Raw genomic sequence first — 19,155 nt, forward strand, 5'->3', positions numbered from 1 at the left:
CAGAGGAGCTCACTCAAGTCTGCCTCTCAGAGAGACTTCTGGTCTGTAGGTGGGTGCCAGGCCATATGCTACTGCTTACTCAATTCTATCTGGTATCGAGTTCTCATGTCACAATATACCCTTTTAACATTTAAAGGAAAATGACTAGTCAATTGTATTTCAGTCTTACTCCACAAGAAGGCATCCACACCCTTTGTATTCAAGCTCATAGAATCAACACTCAAAAGAAGACGTAAACAAAAGGCAGAAACAGAAGACAGAAAATGCTATGCTCCAGGTAAATTACAGCGGTCTGACACTTTGTCTTGCTAAGGGTCAGAGGGTAACAATGATTCTATCCTTGGACTTTTAGTGAAGGTGGGCTTTGAACCTTCCTTTTACACACAAGATGGTTTCTGTGTTCTCTTGAGCTCCACACTGGGTGCCAAATCTGTAGCCCAATCTGTAGTTTAAAGTTAACTTTAAATTGGCATGTAGTGGTCTGAAAGGGTTCAACCCCCAGATCAGCTACAGCAGTGAAATTGTCATTAGAATGAGGACCCCCAGAAGCACATGAGAAACAAAAACAATACCTTTATTCTTATTAGCAAGACAAACAACAGCATACACACTGCAATATGGCAAAGGAGAGAGAAGATAATACAGAACATCCAGCATTAGCATTAACCGCTAATGCAGCTGGGACTAGAGCTGCTTGGAGAATGAAATTTCCACCCCACAAAGAATTTCTAGGTCTCAGGAAAAAAAAAATTGTTCCCATTTGGGATGAAAAGAAAAAAACCCACATTTTTTACCTGGGATAGAAATTTCAAATTTCATTTGGGGTCTTGGGGAGAATCAAAATGGGATTTTTCAGTTTCCCAGCTGCCTGACTCAAAGACTCATCAATTTCATTTTTGCCATGCTTGCAGAAAGAAAAATGGACAAGAGCCTTCCAGGCAGGCTACCAGATGCCCAGTGTCCAGCATCTGGAGAGGCTGGAAGCTCAGCCCCCTCAAACACTCAGCCCACCCAGTTGCCTGCCTGGAAGGCTCTTGTCAATTTCACTTTCTCTGGCAGGGAGAAGATAACATTTACTAGAGCCTTCCAGGTGGGTAACTCCTCTGCTGTCATTTCAATTTTCCTAACAGAAACTAGAATTTTTTGGAAAAATTTACATTTTTGCAAAAAGGGCATTTCCCATTAGAAAATCATTCCAGTGGAAGATTCCCAACTAGCTCTCTCAAGACACTTATCTAAGTCTCCACTATGTTCAAAATAGAAGCTGAACCAGTATTTGCCAGCATCAATGCTGCTGTTTCCCCTTCCTCTTACATTCCAAAGGTTAGTTCTAAGCAATTAATTATATTGACTCAACAGGGAATAGTTATGAGGCTGTCTCAGATTTTATATATACTTGTGTAGTACAATCTTCAGGTCAAGGACTGTCTTCGTCTGTGTTTGGAAAGAACCCACACATGTTGGGCACTACTACAATTTAAATAATTTAGAAAATAGTTATAATGAGCTGCATTTAGCCAACATCAAACTTCTTATCATCCCCATGCTATGTAACCTGCAGGACTCCAGAAGATGCTGCAGATTAACATATCCTGGATGCCTCTAGCATGATGATTCTTAGAGAACTTAACTGCACTTTGTTGGCAATGATGACACACTTTTCTCATATACTATCTGACAATTTGGAGATTGATCTCCCACACTAAATTAGTCTGGAGTCCAGGGTTTAGGATGTTGTAACTGTGAGATGCTAAGTGAAAAGTTGCTAAACTGTGTGGTAACACTATGGATATCACAAGAGGTAAGTGAATCTACTTCCGAGCTTCCTGATAGCATCCAGTCATTTGCAAAAACTTTCAGTTTTGCAACACTGGAAGGACTAACACTAATTGCATATTAACATATCTTCCAGGACACTTAAGCCATCAAATGACCTCATGGGCCAATAAAAAGGGAAATTTCCAATTCTGTAGTGAAAGTTCAGATAGAGAGAGAAGCTTGCAAGACCCACCATGGGTCTGACCATGGAATTGTGGTTGTCAAAATCTAGAGAATTTCTAGTATTAGAGCTAGGATCCCTTTTGCTTTTGGAGAAATCAGAATACTTTTGACCAATGTAGAACCCAAGAACCTTCTCTCAGACATTGTTTACACCTCAATTATGTATAGTTGCCAGACAAAGTCACAGATTGGCAGCAATGATAAAGAGGTAGCTAAGAAGAATCACACACCGCAAATGAAAAAAGAATTTCAACTTCTCAGTGTCATCCAGCTACCTTCTTTATACATAGGAATTCTGAGAACATTTTTTCTATCTTCTTAAGAATACATCCAGGGATATTCAGTGGCACCATATCAAACCAATAATTTATCTTGGCATTATGGTCATTTCTACAGTGTTAACAAATCCCCACAGAAAAAGGTTTGAAAATGTTTACGTATTTTGAAAGAGTCTCACGCTACATCTAACGTCAGTATAGTTTGTGGGGTAGAAAGGGGTGGTTTAAATTGTTGAGCCAAGTAATTTTATGCCTAAAAAAATTATAATCTAAAGAGACAGAAAATGGTTAGCCAAATCTTAATAATTACCTCTCAATGTCCATTTAGGGAGGTGATGTACTCTGTTTTAGTAATGAAAAAGCAAAAGGATCTCAATTTAACTATTTTCTTGTTAAAGAACAAAAAGAAAATAAAAACAAACAAACAATGGCTACTTTGGTTACAACATCTTTTGTAAATCTCTCTGTGGAGAGCTTTTAACAGAGACTACTCAGAGACTTTTGACAGTGAGCCCACCTTTGGTAGAGGTGTTCCTCCCTAGATAAATTAAGACCAAAGTATATTATTTCCAAAATGAATAACGAGCCCTGCTTTATCACAAATAACTAAAATAGTTCATAGATGCAGAAAGGCATTTCATTTAATGGTAGGTGAGTCTTGTTTGGTTTATCATGGATAACCTAAATAGTTCATTAATGAGCAAAGGTGAGTGATCTTAACTGAGTCTTTTGAAACAAAGATGATATTTAAATTCAGTTACTTAAAGGAAACCATTCCAGGATCCACCTTGAGACAGGCAAGTTAAAGAATATTAAGAATCTTCATATTAAAATTAGATCCACTATTTCTTTGGCTATGTCTATATCACAGCTGTACCGCTGCAGCTGCACCACTGTAAGGTCTTCCGTGTAGCTACTATATGCCAAGGGGAGAGAGCTCTCCTGTCAGCATAATTAAACTATCCCCAACGAGCAGCGGCAGCATGTCGGTGACAGAGCATCTCCCTTCTACATAGCACTGTCCACACTGGCGCTTCTTTCGGTGAAACTTATGTTGGTCAGGGGTGTGCTTATTTCACACCCTGACTGACAAAAGTGCTAGTGTAGACCTAGGCTTTGTTTACAAAGATTAGCAAATGTCTCCTTTTCAGCAATATATTCTGGTGTTTTAAATCACAATAGCATTTCAATATCCTACTTATATCATTACAAGAAAATTTATAAACTGCATTCCAGTCTATAATTGAACCTGGAAAAGATAACTTATTGGCAAGGAAGAGGTATTCTCCCTGAAGTTTCTGTACCTGTCACTTATTGGGAGAAAGAGGAGATTTTCTGTTTCTCTAATTAGCCTGAATATTTCATTTAATAAATCAAGTAACTAAGACAAATATGTAAGCTATTATTCTTCAAGTACCATGTATATACAAATATTTAAGTATTTAAATTTTAATAAAGGCACAGGCAAGTTTATAAAAACTTAACATAAGACTTCATTACAACAATTTTATTAATAACCATTTTTGCATCAATATTAGGAATCAACCCCTACAAATTACTATAATTTTCATCAGTATAAATGAGATCAAACTCTAGCCCAGTGGTCTGATATTGCAGATTTTACACTGAGGGTGTGTTGACACAGCAATTAAACACCCACAGCTGGCCTTGGTCAGCTGACTCGGGCTCATGGTTGGGCTGCAGAGCTGTAAAATTGCTGTCCAGACATTCAGGCTCAGGCTGGAGCCCAAGCTGTGGGATTGTCCCAGAGTCCAGGCTCTAGCCCAGGGATCTCAAACTCAAATCACCACGAGGGCCACATGAGGACTAGTACATTGGCCCGAGGGCCACATCACTGAAACCTTTTCATACAACGATACGAAAGTATCGTCAAAAATGAAAAAAATGAAGAGTAATATAGTATGCTGTTAAAAGTCAATGTATTAACTTTTTTAAAAACTGTAATGCGAAGAGGAGTTTTAATAAAATATAAGCACTCAGTCATGCACCTCACTCAAATGATAAAACACACATTTACTTTTAGAATTACTTTGGTTAAAGCCCCCTCCTCTGCCCCGGCCCCGCCCCCACTTCACCCCTTGGATGAGGCCCCGCCCCTGCTTCACCTCTTCCCACCCCCATTCCAATCCTGTCCCCAAAGTCCCTGCCCCAACTCCGCCCCGCCCCTCCACCCTCTCCCTTCCCCAAATCTCCGCCCCAGACCCACCTCTTCTCCGCCTCCTCCCAGGAGCGTGCTGTGTCCCTGCTCCTCTCCCCTCCCTCCTGGAAAGTCCTAAGCGCTGGGAGGTAGGCGGAGGAGAGGGGGTAGCAGGGGGGGAGGGGAGCTTGGCTGCCATTGGAGTCAGCGCCTATGGCGGGCCACAGAAAATAACTCCGTGGGCTGCGTGTTTGAGACCCCTGCATTAGCCCAAGCCCAATTTTTAGCCCCATAGCCCAAGCCCCGTGAGCCTGAGTTAGCTGACCCCGGCCTGCAGCAGCCATGCTGCAGGTCTTTTAGTCCAGTGTAGGTGTACCATGAAAAGCCTCAGGTCAAATATCTTATGTATTGTTTTTATAGTTATGTATGTTAATAGGCCATGTTCAGTTCTGGTGTAAATGGTTGTGATTCCACTGAAGTCCACAGAGTTGCACTTGCTTGAATTTGGTCCCAGTGTTGTCTTTGGAGTTATTCGGATTTTGTTTATCTGACAGATATATAAGTTAAAAGTGGGACTGCTTAGTTGAGGTAGTTATACGGTGTAAGACTGTAGATTTCTGGGTATATGTTTAATAGTTTGTTATGTTATGTGGAATCCAATACTCCAGACTTTTTATCTTGACTGCACTTTACGTTTGGTTTATACTCTATTCCAGAGGTTCTCAAACTGTGGGTCAGGACCCCAAAGTGGGTCATGAGCCCGTTTTAAAGGGGTCACCAGGGCTGGGGCCCAAGACCAAAGCCCAAACCCGAGGGCTTTAGCCCTGGGCAGCAGGGCTCAGGTTACAGGCCACATGATTGGGGCTTTGGTTTTATCCCCCACCCCCACCCGGGGTGGCAGAGCTTGGGCGGGCTCAGGCTTCGGTCCCCCCTCATGGGGTCCTGTAGTAATTTTTGTTGGGAGAAGGGAGTCATGATGCAATGAAGTTTGAGAACCCCTGCTATAGTCTATTTGGTCCACATAAGAAGGATGTACTAAGGCTAATGACACTGTGCTCTTGGCCAATTTCTGGCCAAACCATCCTGTAAATCGTTTTGATGGAATGGTAGGTTGATACTTCTTCAATCATAGCTTACCACAATAATGCAGTGCCTTATTGGTATTTTTCCATTTGAGGCAAAAAAATAAAATAAAATGAATCTGTGACCATACTGCGGATCATGGGTTTTAATTACTATATTTAGATTTGTTGGTAGTATTTCTGTTAAAAGGTCTAGTCTCATTGTCTCAGAAATACTGTGTTACCCCAACTACTGTATTGCCATGAGCTTCACATAGGCCTGGTCAAACTCAAGAGTTTGCAGATTGGGAGAGATTATCAAAATTGACCTTGCTGATGCCAAACCTGGCCCCTCTCTCACATGCAACAAGTTTTGGAACTTTTTAAAACTTTTTAGTGACCCTTCTGTTAAGGTCGATTCCTAGACTCCCGGGAGCCCCTGACAAAATCCTCATCAGGACTGAATTGCTTGCTGGAGAGTGTCACCCTGGAATGACATATGTAGGTGGGTGTTAACTCTTGGGATGTATGCTGGAGAGCACACCTGCACCCCAGACAAAAAAGTCTGAATTTTCAGATACAGACAGAACAACTACTGGGCAAACTACAGAGATAGTTATTTGAGGTATTGGAAACAAAGAAATATATTTATACAATTTTTAAAAATTCAAAGCAATTTTCAGACCGTCCTGACACTTTTTCAGTATTTCCATAACCACAAATGCAGATGGACTCTCTCAGGAGAAACTGTCTCTATTGATCTTTCCCTAGGAAGCTCTCACAATTTGGAATGCATCAGAGGGGCAAGAAAGAATGAGGTGTAGTTACTTACTACATTATATAAAGACCTTTTCAAAGGACAGATTTAATTCAGTGTTTAAACTACTTATGTTAATTCATTTTAATACTATAACACACTTTAAAACAAAACTTTTTACACGTGTTAAAGAAAGAAAATAATGCAATGTAATTCAGAACAGATCAGAATGACATGGTGCCACAACAACCGGAAGAGAAATAAATAACAGTCCACCAAACAGCCAAGGGTGGCACGGGGCCCAGTTGTAAAAGAAAGATCCTGTTGTGACCAACCAAAACCCTCCTACATGTTGGCTCTTCCACAGCGGAGACTGGTCCTGCTTTGAGCAGGGGGTTGGACTAGATGACCTCATGAGGTCTCTTCCAACCCTGATATTCTATGAGAGGAAGGAGTCTGACGTCCGTGCTGTACTAGAGCCAGTCCCCGCCCCACCCAGCAGCACTCACCCAAGCACCGCCCCTGCGCGGAAAGTGGTCGGGGAGTCAGTCCTCTCGCGCTGCCGGCCTGACATTAGCCATGGCATTAGCCGCCCGGCGCACGCTGCGCGGCGCTGGGACGTTCTGCGCGCAGGGGATGCTGCAGAGTGTGCTGCACCGATCCTGCCGCCACGTGCTCAGGCGCAGCCTAGCCCAGGCACTGGGAGCCGCCACCACCATGGCGACCAGTGTTCAGTTCTCGCCCGCCCCACGCAGCCTGTTCGATGAGCCGCTGGCTATCACCGTGCACGGGCTGTGCCCGCAGCAGGAGGTCACTCTCCGTCTGTCTCTGCAGGACGAGGGGGGCGAGCTCTTCCAGTCCTGCGCCCTCTACCAGGCAGAGAGCAGCGGGGAGCTGGAGCTCACCCGCTCCCCAGCGCTGCCGGGAGGCAGCTTCTCCGGCCTGGACCCCATGGGGCTGCTCTGGTCCCTACAGCCCCAGAAACCCTTCAGACGGCTGGTGAAGCGGGATGTGCAAAGCCCCTTCTGCCTGGAGCTGGAGGTATTCGAGGGCCACGGGCCCCTCCCCAGCCGGCTGCTGGCCAGGGGTGCCCACGAGCGGAGCTTCCTGCGGGAAGGGGTGAGGAGGATCCCGGTGCGAGAGGGGAGGATCCGGGCCACACTCTTCCTGCCTCCTGGTGAGTAACCGAGTACTGCCCCTACACCTCCCTCCTCGGGGCTTCCACCGGCAGCCGGGCAGGGCGCGGCCCCTCAGCCTGCTGAGTCCCACGTTCCACAGGACGTCGGGATTTCCCGCCTAATTTCCAGACGGAGTCCCGGGGAGCCCCTCTCCCCCCTGCTGAATGTTCCAAACAACCCTGCCCCCCGCCAGAAGCGAGTGGCCCAGAGCCATCCAAAAACATGCTTCGCGTTAAAGTGCCGCCCCAAAGCAGCCCCCTCCCGCGTCCAGAAGCAGAGCCCCAGCCCCCCCACCCCCGCAAAGCCGCACATAATGTCACTCTACTAGAGTATAAACACCACACGCCAGGAGTTTTCAGCAGCCGGCTTCCAAAATAAAATGTTTATACTGATGTGGAATGGAAGGTAGAGGTCTAGTCGGCTTCACTCACTCCATACTGTGAGCATGGCTAACGCCATACAAAACAACGGGGAAAGGAGGTGGCAGGGGCATCTGCAGTGGTCTCCTTCATAAATCTTTATCCTGTGGTTACCTATGATGTGGGAGACCCTGGTTCAGTTCACCCTTCTGCCTGATAAGGGATTTCAATGGGGAATCTGTCTTCTCTCCAATGTCCTAACCACTGACTATGGCAGAGGTCCTCAAAGTGTGGAGCACTTTACCTTTACTACAACCTTCGCTGGTGACTGTAATGTCTTGCACCAAGGAGGGCTGCCCCAGCTGGGCAGGACATCCCGGCAGGGGACAGGCGGGTGGAGGTGTTCATGAGGTTAGTGAGGAAGTATGGGGGATAAAGAGGGTTGAGCTATGTCTTCAATAACTAGTTTTCTATATATTTACATCTCTTTTTGACTTGTTAGTTTGGTGAAGTATCCTAGGCCATGATTAACAAAGACTGTGGCAAAGATGAGGGATGGACTGAAACTCAATCCAGCCAAGATGGTGCCAGAAATTATATTAGTACCCTTGACGGGTGGGGTATGCTCACTCTTTATTTCTCAGATTCTTAACTTTGGGGTCTTTCTGAGGTCTACAGTTGCTCTTCACATGCCATGGGAAGTCTACTTTTTAATCATTTATACTTGATGAGGAGACTGCATCCTTTTCTTTTGCACGCAGACCTCTCCAGTGATATCCAGAAATTTATCTAACATAAAAATTATCTGAATACAGGTCTTTCTGTGTAAGGCTGTACTTAATGGTTTGGGATACAGAGTATATAAGATACCAACTCTTCCCATGTCGTACCATGGCCACTGCTGGAATGTGTTGTGTGTTTGAATTTAATAATTTGAGATTGTCAAATAGGCTCAAATGGAATTATTTAATCAAAGATTATAAATCAGATTAGTACAGCACTACACAGAATACAGGAAGACGTACTTTACCACCCCACAGATGGTGAAGAGAAGGTAATTTGGTCCCTTCCTGTGTACTCAGTGGAATGCTGGCATTGTTAGTTCCCAATCCAAGTCCCCAAACCTCTGTCATTTTATAGAGTGTGAGACAAAAACTCCTTTTTGGAGGAAAAATACTTTTCCACAATTAATTGCACTATGCGTTCTGTTTTGACATTTTCATTGTACCTAATTACTTATGAGCTTTCTTTTATGGTATCTTTAGGTTACATGATCAGTAAGCCAAAGGGAATTCTAATTCAGTCATTATTACTGAGAGCTGTGACAACCAGCAGTTCTTACTAAGTTTATAAACGTCTTTCAGTGGATCCTTATTTCCTCCATTACATAAAACATGTGCAATAACAAATATCCCTTATCAATCATCCAGTTTTGTTTATAACCTACTTCTGTAGACACTTAGTAGTTTGAGGGCTATTTTCCCTGGACACCTGGACTATATTAGTAAAGGCAGGGTAAAAACTAGTGTTAAAAGATTACACACATTCCATTATAAAGTTCATTTTCCCTTCACCCATTATGTTTAATTGAAGGACAAAGAACTTTTTAATTTAAATATAGGTAGGGCAATAAATAGATACCCAGAATAAAAATGCATATAATAGAATTAAGTGTTTAACATACAAAAATGATAAAAGTTAATATTTAATAACACATGAGGGACTCCAGCTAACACTCACCACCTGATTATAAAAGGGAGGTAATGGCATGTTCTCAGTGAAGTCCAAGTCTCTGAAACCCGTCTTCTGTCTTGGTGTACTCGATCTTGGATTTGATTACCCATTGCAAGAACCATCTGTTTCTGAGGCCTTCTCTAAGGATGGGGCAAAGGGGTGTCAACTAAGGGTATGTCTACACCATGAAATTTATAGAAGTCGTTTTTTAGAAATCGTTTTTAGTCGATTGTGTGTGTCCCCACACAAAATGCTCTAAGTGCATTAACTCGGCGGAGTGCTTCCACAGTACCGAGGCTAGCGTCGACTTCTGGAGTGTTGCACTGTGGGTAGCTATCCCACAGTTCCTGCAGTCTCCGCTGCCCATTGGAGTTCTGGGTTGAGATCCCAATGCCTGATGGGGCAAAAAACGTTGTCGTGGTGGTTCTGGGTCTCCTTCCCTCCCTCCCTCTGTGAAAGCAACGACAGACAGGCCCTCCTTCCCTTCCTCCCTCTGTGAAAGCAATGACAGACAATCGTTCTGTGCCTTTTTTCTGTGCAGACGCCATACCACGGCAAGCATGGAGCCCGCTCAGATCACTCTGGCAATTAGGAACACATTAAACACCACACGCATTATCCAGCAGTATATGCAGCACCAGAACCTGGCAAAGCAAAACCGGGCGAGTAGGCGATGTCAGCACGGTGACGAGAGTGATGAGGACATGGACACAGACTTCTCTCAAAGCATGGGCCCTGGCAATGCAGGCATCATGGTGCTAATGGGGCAGGTTCATGCCGTGGAATGCCAATTCTGGGCCTGGCAAGCACAAGACTGGTGGGACAATGTAGTGTTGCAGGTCTGGGACGATCCCCGGTGGCTGCGAAACTTTCGCATGCGTAAGGGCACTTTCATGGAACTTTGTGACTTGCTTTCCCCTGCCTTGAAGCACAAGAATACCAAGATGAGAGCAGCCCTCATAGTTGAGAAGCGAGTGGCGATAGCCCTGTGGAAGCTTGCAATGCCAGATAGCTACCGGTCAGTTGGGAATCAATTTGGAGTGGGCAAATCTACTGTGGGGGCTGCTGTGATGCAAATAGCCAACGCAATCAAAGATCTGCTGATATCAAGGGTAGTGACCCTGGGAAATGTGCAGGTCATAGTGGATGGCTTTGCTATAATAGGATTCCCTAACTGTGGTGGGGCCATAGACAGAACCCATATCCCTATCTTGGCACCGGAGCACCAAGCCGGCGAGTACATAAACTGCAAGGGGTACTTTTCAATAGTGCTGCAAGCACTGGTGGATCACAAGGGTAGCCTGGGAGGGGTGGTGGAGGAGAAAAGCACCAGGAAGGGTGGTGGAGGAGGGAAGGACAAAGACACACCGCACTTTAAAAGTTTAAAATTTTAAAACTTATTGAATGCCAGCCTTTTGTTGCTTGGGCAATCCTCTGGGGTGGAGATGCTGGGTGGCCGGAGGCCCCCCACCGCGTTCTTGGGCATCTGGGTGAGGAGGCTATGGAACTTGGGGAGGAGGACGGTTGGTTACACAGGGGCTGTAGCGGCGGTCTGTGCTCCTGCTGCCTTTCCTGCAGCTCAGCCATATGCTGGAGCGCGTTAGTTTGATCCTCCAGAAGCCTCAGCATTGAATCCTGCCTCCTCTCATCACGCTGCCACCACCTTTCAGCTTCAGCCCTCCACTTACTCTCTTCAGCCCACCACCTCTCCTCCCGGTCATTTTGTGCTTTCCTGCACTCTGACATTGTCTGCCTCCACGCATTCGTCTTTGCTCTGTCAGTGTGGGAGGACAGCATGAGCTCAGAGAACATTTAATCACAAGTGTGTTTTTTTTTGCCTTCTAATCTTCACTAGCCTCTGGGAAGAAGATCCTGTGATCCTTGAAACACATGCAGCTGGTGGAGGAAAAAAAAAGGGATAGTGGTATTTAAAAAGACACATTTTATAGAACAATCGGTACACTCTTTCACGGTAAACCTTGCTGTTAACATTACATACACAGCACATGTGTTTTCGTTCCAAGGTCGCATTTTGCCTCCCCCCCCCACCACATGGCTAGCCCTTCCCCCCTCCCCATGGCTAAGAGCGGGGAACATTTCTGTTCAGCCACAGGCAAACAGCCCAGCACGAATGGGCACCTCTGAATGTCCCCTTAAGAAAAGCACCCTATTTCAACCAGGTGACCATGAATGATATCACACTGCTGAGGATAACACAGAGAGATAAAGAATGGATGTTGTTTGAACGCCAGCAAACATACACTGCAATGCTTTGTTCTACGATGATTCCCGAGTATGTGCTACTGGCCTGGTGTGGTAAAGTGTCCTGCCATGGTGGACAGAATAAGCTGCCCTCCTCAGAAACCTTTTGCAAAGGCTTTGGGAGTACATCCAGGAGAGCCGCAAATGCCAGGGCAAATTAATCATTAAACATGCTTGCTTTTAAACCATGTATAGTATTTTAAAAGGTACACTCACCAGAGGTCCCTTCTCCGCCTGGCGGGTCCGGGAGGCAGCCTTGGGTGGGTTCGGGGGGTACTGGCTGGTCCAGGTCCAGGGTGAGAAACAGTTTCTGGCTGTCGGGAAAACCGGTTTCTCCGTTTGCTTGCTGTGAGCTATCTACAACTTCATCATCATCATCTTCCTCGTCCCCAAAACCTGCTTTCATGTTGCCTCCATCTCCATTGAAGGAGTCAAACAACACGGCTGGGGTAGTGGTGGCTGAACCCCCTAAAATGGCATGCAGCTCATCATAGAAGCAGCATGTTTGGGGCTCTGACCCGGAGTGGCCGTTTGCCTCTCTGGTTTTCTGGTAGGCTTGCCTCAGCTCCTTCAGTTTCACGCGGCACTGCTTCGGGTCCCTGTTATGGCCTCTGTCCTTCATGCCCTGGGAGATTTTGACAAATGTTTTGGCATTTTGAAAACTGGAACGGAGTTCTGATAGCACGGATTCCTCTCCCCATACAGTGATCAGGTCCCATACCTCCCGTTCGGTCCATGCTGGAGCTCTTTTGCGATTCTGGGACTCCATCATGGTCACCTCTGCTGATGAGCTCTGGCCAGCGTGGCAAGCTGCAGGTGACCATGCAAACAGGAAATTGAAATTCAAAAGTTTGCGGGCTTTTTCCTGTCTACCTGGCGAGTGCATCTGAGTTGAGAGCGCTGTCCAGAGCGGTCACAACTGAGCACTCTGGGATAGCTCCTGGAGGCCAATACCGTCAAATTGCATCCACAGTACCCCAAATTCGACCCGGCAAGGCCGATTTAAGCGCTAATCCCCTTGTCAGAGGTGGAGTAAGGAAATCGATTTTAAGAGCCCTTAAAGTCAAAAAAAAAAAAAGGCTTCATCGTCTGGACGAGTGCAGGGTTAAATCGATTTAACGCTGCTAAATTTGACCTCAACTCCTAGTGTAGACCAGGGCCTAGAGACAAATGAAGGTTTAAAGGAATTGGAGACTTGTGTCTGCGATATGGTTGATTTTTTTTTTCGGTAATTTTATTGAATAATAAAGATTTCTGGTTTTTAACAATGTATGGCACCTAAATCATAGGATAGACATGTGGGGGAAATCACAGTCAATAATGGCTTTTGTCAAATAATCCTTGGTTTCTTCAGTAATTGCAAGAATATGTATTATTATCCAGACCTGCACATGACATAGCAGGCTTTCTATTATAATCTCTGAAGTATTTAGTAGTTTATGGAGAACCTAGTGAACCTTAATCTTCTAGCTTTCTTTTTAAAAAAAAAAAATAAAAAATTTTAGAGCAAGGTAAAGACCAAATGGTATGAAATTTGAAATGTAAAGGAAGAATTCTGAGCTAATTACATCCCTTTATTTGGTCTCCTACAGAAGATGGTCCCTTTCCTGGAATCATTGACCTATATGGTACTGGGGGTGGGCTTCCTGAATATCGGGCAAGCCTTCTGGCCAATCATGGCTTTGCCACACTGGCTCTGGCTTACTATGGCTATGAAGATCTCCCCAAAGATATGAAGGAATTCCATCTAGAGTATTTTGAGGAAGCTGTGAACTATATGTTGCAACACTCACAGGTCAGTTTATTCATGGGTGTCCCCATGATACAGGGAGCGCTCATCATAAGACTGTTGTAAAGCAATATATGATACATAACTGCTGTGCTTAAAATCTCAGCTCTATCAAAGTCCATTGTAAACAACTTGTATTGGTAATCCTCTATGACTGGTCAGTTTGAACTTTGCATTTTAAGCTGGTACCATTTCCTGGAGGGTGTCTTACTGACGCCCACCCCCCAACTCACCCACCCACACGTTGATATCAAATTCTACTGAAGTTGTGTCTGTTTCTTTTGAGGGCTGTTGCCAGAGATTCTCAAGCTTCCAAAAGGAGTTTAATTTTTATGTTTTTGTAGCTTGGCCATGACACAGTGTTTTTATGCATGGCAAGCTTCTGTGATCCCAGTTCAAGGAAGTCCACAAACACCAAGTTATTGCCTTTTAGTTTAAGAAGCTGTTATGGTCACTACTAGATGTTAAAATTTTGTATTCTGGGACTGCATTTGTTTCCAGTACCTGGTGATTGATATATTGAGGCCTTGTCTTTGTACGATTCATAATAGCCACAACCACTAGAGCCATTCTAATCTACCCAGTTTATTGGTGAAATCCCATTTCTCTCCCACCATACTGAGCACAGGATGCTCCACCTTCTTTGAATACCATCAGTGCCTTCCTCCCCCATTATATTTTCTATCATGTTAAAATTCCATGCCCTTAATCTTTTGAAGGCCCTGCATAATTTAACCCCTTCCTCCAGTTCGTTGAAACCAGTGGAGTTGCAGCCAGTTATGCTAGTGGTGAAACAGGTGGTGAAGGAGCGTAATCTTAGTAAACTATGGCACAGTCTTTAGTTAAGTGTTCATATTTGAGTGTCTTACACTTGATGACCACTCTGGAATCATTATGGAGTTAGATTAAACCTTTTACAAATATTTTAACCAGGATGGCTATCTTCCAAGATCATGCTGTTTTTTACTATTGTGAATTTGCATTTATAAATGGAAAAGTTTATATAGGAAAGTACTCTAGAAGCACCAGTTACAGTTCCATAATTATGGTTGAGTATTTTGCACTAAAAGCAGGAATTCAGCTATTCTAAAGAAAATTGCAGTGTATCCTTCCCAAAATTACAGCACTTATTCTTTGAGTAAATTCTCATAAATTTCTTTCTTTACAAGTACATTGTGAGTAGTTTGAGATAAAAATTAATTACAAATGGGCCATTTTAAGAATTTTTTTTCTGTGCCAAATTATCTTAATGGAATAATGCGGATTCTTCAAACTTCCTGAGTAGTTAAAACTCACTGAAATCTTGTGCATCAGCTACAGTTGAAGAAACATTCTTGGGATTAATGTTCATTTTTAGCATTATTATTAACTGAACATTTCTCCTTCAGAAGCAGTAGAATAATAATGATGTTCTACAGAGAATTCCATGAAAAACTGGCCCCTTTTAAAATGGCTGCCATCTCTCATTTTCCCAATGAGAGTGAAGCCAAGCTGCCTTCAGCAGTCACCTTGCTGGCCAGGACGGAAAACATTTTTGGTGCCTTCTCCCAAGCAGCTGTGAAAGGAGGGGGGGAAAAAAGGCCAACCAATCAGCAAAGCAAAAATGGCCAACTAGTTGGAGTGGAGGGGGAAAAAAAGCCAATCTGTGCCAGCACCCCCGGAAGAAGGTGCCTAGGGCAACTGCCCTTCCTACCCACCCCTAGAACCAGTCATGGGTGGCTTCCACCAATGACACTATGAGGGAGGACAAATTGAATGTACAGTATCTTTAAAAATTTAAAAATCTCATCTGGGGCTGCAAACCCTATTGTACACTAATTATAATTGTATGGTTATTGTATTGCATCAATATAGACTGGAGTTAAAGTTGTTTGGGTGCCTAACTGTGTTTTACTTTTTCTTAATATGTTTGGATTTCTTTAAGTAGAACCCTAACTCTGAATTTCCTGGGCTTGTAATACTTGGTGTGAGGATAATTAGGGTGACAATTGCCATCTTGCTTGACACCAGGATTCAACTAGGGACCTCCAGAGTTCTAAGTACAAATCTATCTACCGATTGAGCGAAAGAGCCAGGTTCCATAGCTGGGAGTTGCAAACAACTTGCATCCTCTTTCCCTTAGGCACAGTGTGGGACGTATAACACACATGTCCAGTGGGTTACAACAGTATCTCTGAAATGTATTTTCTTTAAAATACCAATATGTACTCAGTCTTAACACCACTTTATCATAGTTTTTATCTGGGAATTAATATTCAGTATAGATGTCCTCCTCTTCCACAACACACTAGATCTGAAGAAAACCTAGAATATAGTTGTATGTGTTTTTTGTTTTTTGATGGTAAGCTCAAACCCAGCTAAACTGCAAGGGACCCCCTCTACCTTAGAAGTGAGGTTGAAGCCATTCCTCAAGCTGTGGTGATCTCATAAACTATGCAGAATTGGGTTGAGCTAATACTTGGATGGAAGAATTATAATGAAAACCTAGGCTACTACAGGAAAGAGTATTGCTGATTCAGTAAGTGACTTTTCTCCTGGGAGTTAATATTAATTAGTTATCTGTAATATCATCACTTTGCAATGTAAAAACAGTCACTCTACCCCACTCCAGATGTGGCAGCATTCACTAGAGGGTGAGTAGATTTCTATGAAGTTCATACAGTTATCAGAGTTTGAGTCCTTAGAGATCCAAATGGATATAGGTGCTATAGAAATGTAAGATTATTAATTTCCATTCAATGCTAATGACCTCTCTTTCTCTCCCACTCAGGTTAAAGGTCCTGGAATTGGGTTACTTGGAATCTCCAAAGGTGGTGACCTATGTATCTCCATGGCTTCCTTCTTAAAAGGCATTACTGCCACTGTCACCATCAATGGCTCTGTGGCCAATGTGGGTGCAGTGCTTCGTTACAAGGATATCACCATTCCACCTCTTGGCGTCAATCCGAAACGCATTAAGTTTGATAAGTCTGGGATTGCAGATATTGTGGATGTCTTGAATAACCCACTAGAGGGGCCTGACCGTCAAAGCTTCATCCCACTGGAGAAAGCTGAGGGGCACTTCCTGTTCATTGTTGGCAAGGATGATCATAACTGGAAGAGCGAATTCTTAGCTACTGAAGCCTCCAATCGTTTGCAGGCTCATGGAAAGGAAAAGCCTGAGATAGTTTGTTACCCTGGAGCAGGGCATTATATTGAACCCCCCTTTTCCCCAATGTGCTCAGCCTCAATGCACCTGTTGGTTGGCAGTCCTGTGATCTGGGGAGGTGAGCCCAAAGCTCATTCTGTGGCACAAGTGGATGCTTGGCAGCAAATCCAAGCCTTCTTCCACAAACATCTCAATGGTAAACAAGGTGTAACAACCAAGCTGGGAGACACCTGGCTATAAGGTGCATTTTACAGATAAAATTACTAGTTGTTAAAGTTTACTTGGGTAAAAGAATCTTTCAGTGAGTATGAAAGGGAATTTGAGTGAATAAATCTTTAAGCTGAATTTTTTTGTTCCTCCTCTCCACTGCCCAAGTTGCTGCCGGACCTTAGGGGACCAGAGGGTTTTCTGTTTTCTCAGTCCATTGGACATGACCCACTTGTAAGTCACATCCCACCAGTTGAGGATTAGTGCACAGTAGAGTTAACTTTCAGCCTACTCTGTGGGGATTTAGCCATTATATATGATTCTCATTATAGTCTCCTGGCTTGGATTATAAGAAACTGAATTGAAATATTGTCACTGTTGCTTCTGAATTAAATTTACTTAAACTGTTTGTTGGTTTGATAAATTTCAAAATCCAGTGCCTTGCAAATCCAAGCTAAAATTGACTGTAAAACCAACTAAGTGTTTTATGGAGATTTTATTCATTATCATTAAAATTAAATAAAACATGTTTCAGGATTTTCGTGCAATTGTATTATAGGAAGTGCTGGCAGCAACAAAGGTTAAGGTTGCCAAATATATTCCATTATAAGGCCCTATATTCAACAGATTGTAACTTTGCCAGACTTAAACTGTTTGGGCTGAAATTTTCTGTGCCAGTCATCTGCCTCAGTCTGATTTTTTGTTTTTGGGTTTTTTTTGTTTCAGCTAAAATGAATCAGCCATTTCCAAGAAAAAGAGTAGTGAAATTTTTGTTTTTCCTGTGTTAAAATATTACAGCTACTTTATTCAGAAGTTGTAGTGCCTCAGTGGTTTGGAGCAGGGACTCAAAATTTGGCAGGTGGATCACCTTAGTATTGGGGATATGACTCTTGTTGATTTGTATATATCTGCCCAAATTTAGCTAAATTATAAGCCTCTAGAAATTGAAGTTTGCACATGTTCATTAGAGGTTTGTTAGAGGCTGACAGTATTAATATTTAAAGATTCCATCTGCAATGAGCACACTCCTTCCCCATACAGCTCCTGGTGCTGACCAGACTGAGCATGATCCATTCCAAGATTGCATGGGTTGAGCAGGACTTTTCCTAAAATTGCTCCTCCTACCTGCTGTAGCACTAAACACCAGAACAGAGAGCAGGGAGTTTCTGTCCTTGGATTTCAGGGACCCCACTGCTGGGGCTTTGGCTGTGTAGAGGGAAAGGAAGGTGCAGCCTGAGTTGCTCAAATGCAGAGGGATGAGAAGAGAACACAAACAGTCTGTGGGAGGACATGGAAGCAGGGGAGATGGAGCAGAAGGGTCTATAACCATTAGAGAGACACTCATTTCCAGAACATGGAATACAGTCCAGAATTCCCGAGTCCCAACAAAACTCTGCTGTCACCAAATAGCTGTCAAACCCATTAACAAAGAGTGTGTTTCATGCACCTCTAGTGATTGGTCCACCTACAGGATAATAGCCTACTACTGCAACCAGTTAATTAGTGCAAGTGATAGAGATCTGTGCTGTGGTGGATCTAAAAGTTATAATCCTGTTGATGACCTATGTTTGGGTCAATATGGCTTCACATGATGGATTTTTTTGTTTTAGTACTTTGCTTTAAAAAAAACCTCCGGAAATTATATAGGAAAAACACCACATTACAAGAACATTAAGGCTGCAAGATGGAGCACTCGGAAGTTATAAAATGTCAGAAGTAGTGTTGCCCATGCATAGATTATGATCATACTGTTTTTTCTTCTGGACTTCTGCCTCATTTCCTAACTTCTGAGTGCTTGACTTTGCGACTTACTACTCTATTATTGTCATCTTATATGTAAGTTTGTATTCAGTGTAGTAAGCTGTTATATTAAATGACATGAGGGGCCTATCGTCCCTTAACAAACAAGCAGCACAAGCAAGATGCACTCCCTCAAAAAGCCTGTACATAGAAATAGATAAAAAGGAGCTGGAGAAAAGATTCACTCACATGTGTCAGTCCAAGTTAGCATGAATCCTGAGCATATTTGCTTCTTAGGGTACATCTACGTAGCAAAAAAACCCAACAAGACAGTAGTGAGTCTCTGAGCTCTGGTCAACTGACTTGGGTTCATGCTATGGGGCTAAAAATAATAGTGTGGGTATTTGGGCTTGGATTGGAGCCTGGGCTTTGAAACCTGGCATGAGGGGAGGACTCAGAGCCTGGGCTCCAACACAAGCAGGA

At 43.6% G+C, this 19,155-nt stretch overlaps 2 protein-coding genes across 8 annotated transcripts in view; one reads left to right on the forward strand and one right to left on the reverse strand.

The window, feature by feature from the left end:
* Positions 1 to 19,155, reverse strand: part of LOC125638864 (protein numb homolog) — a 273,102-nt gene that overhangs the window by 237,100 nt on the left and 16,847 nt on the right. For 4 of the 7 annotated variants that reach the window (XR_012668961.1, XM_048855097.2, XM_075129663.1 and 1 more), the window contains exon 1: positions 6,765 to 6,841. The exons of 2 other annotated variants lie outside the window; for them this stretch is intronic. Coding sequence is in view for 3 of the 5 variants with exons in the window: in XM_048855097.2 (XP_048711054.2) it covers positions 6,765 to 6,841 (77 nt within the window). In the remaining 2 variants the exon portion in view is untranslated. Of the gene's footprint in view, positions 1 to 6,764; positions 6,842 to 19,155 lie in introns of those variants that run through there. One more of the 7 variants, XM_075129665.1, reaches the window with a different exon arrangement.
* On the forward strand, positions 6,835 to 17,461 carry LOC125638868 (acyl-coenzyme A thioesterase 1). Its single transcript, XM_048855112.2, has 3 exons — positions 6,835 to 7,432; positions 13,381 to 13,583; positions 16,348 to 17,461. The coding sequence occupies exons 1-3, from the start codon at positions 6,835 to 6,837 to the stop codon at positions 16,963 to 16,965; spliced, it is 1,419 nt and encodes a 472-aa protein (XP_048711069.2). The 3' UTR covers positions 16,966 to 17,461.

This window comes from Caretta caretta, chromosome 6, assembly GCF_965140235.1.
Source record: "Caretta caretta isolate rCarCar2 chromosome 6, rCarCar1.hap1, whole genome shotgun sequence".
NCBI lineage: Eukaryota > Metazoa > Chordata > Testudines > Cheloniidae > Caretta > Caretta caretta.

Coding starts and splice junctions, on each gene's coding strand:
- LOC125638868 (XM_048855112.2), top strand. CDS start 6,835: ATGGCATTAGCCGCCCGGCGCACGCTGCGCGGCGCTGGGACGTTCTGC. Junction 7,433..13,380: donor CACACTCTTCCTGCCTCCTG/GTGAGTAACCGA, acceptor GGTCTCCTACAG/AAGATGGTCCCTTTCCTGGA. Junction 13,584..16,347: donor ATATGTTGCAACACTCACAG/GTCAGTTTATTC, acceptor TCTCCCACTCAG/GTTAAAGGTCCTGGAATTGG.